This window comes from Polistes canadensis, unplaced genomic scaffold (genome assembly GCF_001313835.1).
Source record: "Polistes canadensis isolate GaletaPanama2010 unplaced genomic scaffold, ASM131383v1 scaffold_287, whole genome shotgun sequence".
Taxonomy (NCBI): Eukaryota; Metazoa; Arthropoda; class Insecta; order Hymenoptera; family Vespidae; genus Polistes; species Polistes canadensis.
In genome coordinates, this window is record NW_014569834.1 from 6,916 (window position 1) to 14,007 (window position 7,092).

The 7,092-nt window shown below is 30.5% G+C and overlaps 1 protein-coding gene across 3 annotated transcripts in view; it reads right to left on the minus strand.

Annotated features, from left to right (window-relative positions):
• Nucleotides 1–1,932: 1,932 nt before the first annotated feature.
• Nucleotides 1,933–7,092, minus strand: part of LOC106791136 (MAP kinase-activating death domain protein) — an 18,696-nt gene continuing 13,536 nt past the window's right edge. For 2 of the 3 annotated variants that reach the window (XM_014756545.1, XM_014756544.1), the window contains 4 exons: nucleotides 6,570–6,578; nucleotides 3,339–3,411; nucleotides 3,199–3,245; nucleotides 1,933–2,608 (listed from right to left, as the gene is read on the minus strand). In XM_014756545.1, coding sequence (XP_014612031.1) covers nucleotides 2,165–2,608; nucleotides 3,199–3,245; nucleotides 3,339–3,411; nucleotides 6,570–6,578 — 573 coding nt within the window. In that variant the 3' untranslated portion in view covers nucleotides 1,933–2,164. Of the gene's footprint in view, nucleotides 2,609–2,797; nucleotides 2,950–3,198; nucleotides 3,246–3,338; nucleotides 3,412–6,569; nucleotides 6,579–7,092 lie in introns of all 3 variants that reach the window. The other variant, XM_014756546.1, reaches the window with a different exon arrangement.

The window sequence follows — 7,092 nt, forward strand, 5'->3', positions numbered from 1 at the left end:
ATGTTTTTCTTTTTTTCTCCTTTTTATTTTTAGCATTTTTTTTTTTTCTTGCAATTTTTCATACATATTTTCTTTTTTTAATAATAATACACGTGCAATTAACTAAAATACAACAGAAGCTTTTTCGTATATTGCTTAGTTTTGTCTTAATAACAGGTAATAGTGTATTATGCTCCTCACACTCGCCAAGAACAGGCCCGTCTTTAATCGTTCTAATGATTGTTTCTCAAAATACAATGAATGAGATTTTAACGAATGAGAAGTAGAATGTTAGAATCGCGAGCCGATAATAGTGTAATGATATTAGGATGATTAAAAATAAATTTAACTTTGATCGTAGAAGATTTTTTGGCATCGTACGCACGCACGCATGCACGCACGCACGTAATAACGTTTTCGAGAAAAATATGGGATATTGTTTTGGAAATATTTTCCAAAAATAAAACGTAGACGTGTTTGTTGATTGATTTAAAAAAATGTCTACGTTGTGTTTCTCATAGGCCAACTTTTAACTGTCGAGTTTAATCGTTATTGTCAAATAAGCGTGTTCTGCTGCAACGGAACTCTACCATGTATGCATGTATGTATTTCTCTCTATTGTTCTGTGTCTGTTTTTTTTTGGTATTTTTTCTTTTTATTTTTTTATATAAAAAAAGAGAAAAAAAAAAAGAGAAAAAGAGACGAACCAAAGAAGGAAGTTTTTTTTTGTTGTTTTTTTTGTTCTCGTATGATATGTCGTTTAAATGTTTTACTATAAGACAGAGACAGACGATCGATCATGAGACCTGAGGAAGGCAAAACAATTTTATTTTATTTTTTTTTTCTCTCTCGTCGCGTATCTCATACGCGTCGATGTGTTGTGAATTTTTTTTATTATTTATTTTCTTTACGTCCGATTATAATTATATTTCATTGGCATTACGATATTTTTGCTCAGCGTCTCGTTCAACTAATTATTTAATAATCGCTGTTGTGTTTCTTTTTTTTAACCTTTTACTTTTTTTCTGTTTTATTTTCTTTTCTTTTTTTTTTTTTTAAATAGGAACCTCTAAAATAGTCACTGGCTGATTTGTCTTTCTTGCTTTCTTTTTTTTCTCTTTCTTTTTTTTTTAACTATACTCTCGTGTTATATATATATACTGAAAAAAATATACACTTTCTATACACTGCTGTATAATGTATAATACANTTTATATATATATATTTTTTGTTATTATTATTATTATTATCATAGTTTTATTCTTTTTTTTTTCGGAATATTTAACGAGAGATCGCTAAAATACGAAATGCTGCAGTTAACTTTTTTTTTTTATTTTACTCAAAAAGTCACGAGTTGTACAACATCTGTGACGACTACGTATAGAACGGCTATTCTTGATCGGTCGTTTTTATATTTGTTTTAATCCATTTGGATTCGTGCATATTTAATATCTATAAGTATACGTACAGATTCTAGTTTTTATTTTCTTTTCTTTTATCTCAAAATTATGTGATCTCTTGCAATATTCTTTATGTCTTTCTCTTTCTCTCTTTCTCTCTCTCTCTCTCTCTCTCTTTCTTTTTTTTTTAACTATACTCTCGTGTTATATATATATACTGAAAAAAATATACACTTTCTATACACTGCTGTATAATGTATAATACAAGTATATTTGTTCCTGTGTATATTCTCTGTATGTTTTACAAGTTTTTCATTATATCTTTTATGTTTTATCTCTTTTTCTCTCTTTATTTCTTTCTCCCTCTCTCTCTCTCTCTCTCTCTCTCTCTCTCTCTCTCTCCGTTCCTATTTCTTTCTTCAGTGCACTTTGTTTTTTGTTATATCGATTACATATATCACATGTTACAATGGAAGTATCGAACGAGTGGAGAAATAAAGCAGGCCAAAGCGTTTAGAAATGATGAAGAATTTCGAAGCTTAGCTTGCTGTTCTTTATATTATGGTTTTTTTTTCTTTTTTTTTTCTTTTTTTTTTTTTATTTTATTTCGTAGGAAAATACCACGCCGACGAACATTTATTAGATTATTTCCAAGGCCTGAAGAAGAATGAAATGGATACAATTCGTGCTTTTTACGTTAGATTCATTCATACCCAGGGTAGGCAAGCGTAAGGAGCGCATTTATTGTAATCATGCACGAATGGGAGAGAGTGTCTGCCTTTGTGTCAGTGTTGTTGAGGAAAGGGTTCAAATTGCGTGTTCGTATTTCCCTGTGTGACTTGATGAGGGCTATTTTCATCCCTTGGCGATACTTGCGACAGCCGTCTCTGTTGTTGTTGTTGTTGTTGACGTAATTGCTGTTGCTGATGATGTTGCAATTGTTGTTGATGTTGTTGATGCTGCAATTGTTGCTGACGTTGCTGTTTCTGCTGCTGCTGTTGCTGCTGCTGCTGCTGCTGTTGCTGTTGGCGCAATTGCTGCTGATACTGTTGCTGTTGCTGTTGTTGTTGCTGCTGTTGTTGTTGCTGTTGTTGTTTTTGTTGTTGTTGTTGTTGCTGCTGCTGCTGCTGCTGGAGTAATTTTTGATTTGGCTGTTGTGGTTTACGTTGCTCTAAACCAGCAGCCAAATAAGAAAATACACAGAGTACCGCGTAACAGATTTGATCTGCCTGTGAATATAAAAATTTGTATAATTATGCATACTGAAGTTTCCATATGTATATAAATATATATATACGATTAATTATAAAAGAGGATAAATATAAAATTGTGCGATCAATAATGCAACGTAAAGATAAAATTGAAACAATATATATATATTACGTAAAAATAATTAATAAGGATTGTGGGAGACTTACTTTAAACTCGTGAAACGAAATGAATCATCGTAAATAAAGCTTCATGCAGTATCTTTATCCGACAAAGATTCAAGATGAACCTCTGACGAAAGTTCGGCAACGGCAAACGCAATTGAAAATATCCGATGTATACAGTGTATCATCTCGTTGGCCTGTCGGTTCAACGTAATTATAAAAGAAAAAAGAAAGGAAAAAGGAACAAACATAAAAAAAAAAGATCTATTACTTAGAAAAATAATATTAAATTAATGACATTAATTTTTCATGCGCACATATATATCCATGAATAATTTATCATGGAACTGTACGAATAATATTGAAAACAATATCGGGTGAAAAAATAAGCATCTTAAAATATTCCTCTTTATTTTTTTTTTTTTTTAATTTTTTATTAAACTCACCATTTGCGACTTATATTTACGTTGTATTACTTGTCTAGTTTTAGGATCTGAAACAGAGATACACACGTAGAAAACGTAAATTGCAATACCTTAGATAATTGCGTTTGTATACATTCACCATTGTGAGATTAATTACTCACTGAATTCTTCCAAAACAAAGATTCCATCCTTCTGGGTAAAGCACTTGCGGATATGATCGAGTCTTACAAAAAACTGCAAATAATAGAACAATTTATGCGTTAACGAGCGTGAACTAGATGATAAAAAAGGTCTACGCTTCCATGCAAGTACCGTTTAAACTACGTCTACGGGTGTGTCCGTCTACCTTTCTTTAAATGAGAATAGGAGACCGATCACAGCTCTTTTGTAGAAACATTCTATAAAAAAGGGACACATGGTACGCGTTTATTGGAATTATTTGTTCAAATGTATACAACAGCCGATCAACATGAGTCTCGTGGTTAAATATGCGTCTGCATTTTGCAAAGAAAAAACAAAGAGGAAAAGAAAAAAAAGATCATCGTTTGTTTGAATGCACCTGGAATTATTTAATCAACCTACTAATAGTAATTACCCATACAATCGTCTAGTTTTTTGTTTTTTTTTAGAATACTCATCTTAAGATGATCTTTTTTTCTTTTTATTGTGCATTCTTTTGTAATGACTTTTGTATAGAATACGTGACGATGACCGCGTGAAAGCCTTCAAAAGATAAGATTTGAAAATTCATGCTAATAGTGCAAATGTTTATATTCACATTGTATTCGTGAAAAAAATTGATAATACGAAATCAGCTAAGCAAGGCAATCCCTTTTAAATATCATGCATCGTCATTCTCTAATGTGAATATTACTATCTATTTAAAGTGCTCATTCACAAAGTTCAATGATATCGATAACGACAACATCGGAAGATTTAGAAATCGTTTAATACGAATTCGATTAAAAATGATACATCATTCAATTTGAAAAATCTTATTATTAACATTGCCAGAAACACTGTACTCTCGTGATCCATGATTGGGTGTATCAAGAAAAATACAGTGCTATTCTAAAAGATAAAAATGTTCAATGAATCAGGAAAGTCACTTTATTCGAATGATAGAAGCTATAAAAAGAAAATTGTTCTTTTGAAAAAAAAAAGACAAATTAGAAGAGAAGATTTAAAGATTAGGATTTAATGGAAGTGGCAAAAGCGAAGCTTACGAAAGCGCACGCACCCATGCATCATATTTTTTTTGGGGGGGGGGGTTGTTTTTCTTCTTTTTTTCTTTTGTTTAATTGCAACGAGAACAATAAGAGCGATGTGTTTTAAATATAGCAAAATATCGCGAACAAATCAGCAGCAGCAATAGCAATGGCATTTGCATTGGCAATGGCAGTGGCAGTTGGTTAATATTTAATCAGCAGCAGGCAACTCTGGAGATGGCCTAAACTTATTGTATGTTATCAACCGCTTAGCGTCGGATAGTCTGCTAAAAATGTGCAATCGCATCGTCTAAATATAAATATAGATATATATATATATATATATATACAATATATATATGTAATATTTATAGCGGCGGACGGGGTACCTTGATAATGATGCACAGTCATGATTAAATATATTCAAGTGCTATGTGTGAGATAGTTAGTCAAAGTGTGTTAGTAATTAGTAATAGTAGTAATATAGTATTAGGAGAGAATTTTAATAAGAAATAATAATAATTATTATTCGTATGTGCTCGATAGAAGAGAATGGAAGATAGGAGGAACATCACGCATCAGTGCCATGCTAGAAATCATCTCRTGGTGTAATATATATATATATATATTATATATTTATATATATATATATATATATGATGTGTATATTAATAGGTATGTGTTTGTATGTATATATGTGTATTTATGATAACGCGGTGATTATGATGGTATAGGAATTATAATGAAATTTGCAATAATAGTAGGTTAGTTTTGAATCAAAATTTGATTTGAATTTTAACGTTAATGAGACTTTTGTTGTTGTTGTTGTTGTTGTTGATTGAATTATATTTTCTTATTGTTAAATTGGTATTTAATTTAGGAATGGCGATGTATAACACGACACAATTAATTGCTCTACTGCGTGATCGGCGCCATAAGAATAGCCTGGTTAATAAAAGGTCACCGTATAACGGAATCCCGTCTTACGGTAGCCTTTCGAGACGTTCATCAAAATTGGGTGACATATTTTTTTTGTTCTCTTATTCGTAACATTGATTCCTTTTTTTTCAAGTACCAATTGAACCATTTCATCTCATGCAATTTTTTTGAATTCATTATATTTGTTAGATCAATCATTTCAAGATGTCTCCCGATTTTGTACGTTAATTATTAATTATTGAGAACAGTATTTGTTAGGCACTACAGGTGTTACTACACGATTCGCTACTATTTCGGCACATACTTTCATCTACGGCCGTACTCCGAAATGAATATTATTTTTTCTTTTTTCTTTTTTCTTTTTGTAACTGGAGAAAAACTTATTATGCAGCATAATCGCGTTAGACAATAAATTAGATCAAAGAGAAAATTCATTATTCTTCAATTTCTAACATTGATCTGCTGAAGTTTATCTTACGATTATCCGAATCCTATATTTTTTGGATCACATCGATGCTTACGCTGTTGTTGCGAGATGCTTCTTTAAAATCATCACATTTTTCTTTTTTTTTTTTTTATTATTTTATTATATATTTTGTTCAATCGTCAAACCTAAACATTCGTTTCTGCCATTTCCAGTAGCATTGCATTCGAAGAGCATTGAATATCGTGTGGTTTTCATTTTCAATAATATTTGTTGGATTAATTCTTGACATATATATATATTGTTATATGTATATATATATATACGTATATACATATCTAATAATTATAATAATCATAAAAAATAAAAGAAAAGAACAACACTGATAATCGTGAATGCGTTGGGGGAGTATAAAAAGATAAAAAAAAGAAATAAATAAATTTTAGGACGATATATTTAATTCGTGATACACGTATGTATGCGTGTGCTCGTTAACTACACACATATATACCTACGTATCGCAATCACAACGGACAGTACCAAGACATCGATCGATGGTGAGAGAACAGTAAGATAGACAGAGCAGATCAGTCGTTTCAAATGCAATTCAAGAATGTGTGGTTAATATATATATATATATATATATATATATATATATAAATACTATATAAATATATGTATATATATGTATATATATGTATGTAATAGTGAGAAAACGATAAAAAGTAACGGTAAAAGAAATAAGCATTTCCGGAACACGGCCAACACTGAGTATAATTAAATATTGGATTTATAACAAATAATGATTTGTTGATTAATACCTCGAAATCCTGCTTGCCCAGCCGCGGGGCATTGTCGATGGACAGGACACGAAACAGAAAACAGAAATACAAAAAATTATATTTCGTAGACAATAATATCCACTATGTAAAAAGAGAGACAGGGTTGCACGGTGACATAATATTAGCTATTTAACCTATCGACGTGGCCAATTAATATATTAACGATAAAAGGTTTCATTGTTCAAGGACCATCTCAAAAGTTCCCCAAGCTGAGGAAAGTCTATCTCTTTTTAAATAAAAAAAGAAAAAAGAAACAAATATTTCTATCTATTTCAAATGATTTTATTTATTTATTTATTATTTTTTTTTAATTTTATCTTATATATATATCTTTTTGTCTATTAATTTATTTCACATATTTGATAGACTTTCCTCCGGTGTGACCACGACAGAAAAAAAAAAAAAGATATACTTTAAGACTGGAAAAATCTTTACGCAGCATCCAACATTCATATACAAGTCATAATGTATAGTATAATATATAGATGTATATATATATATA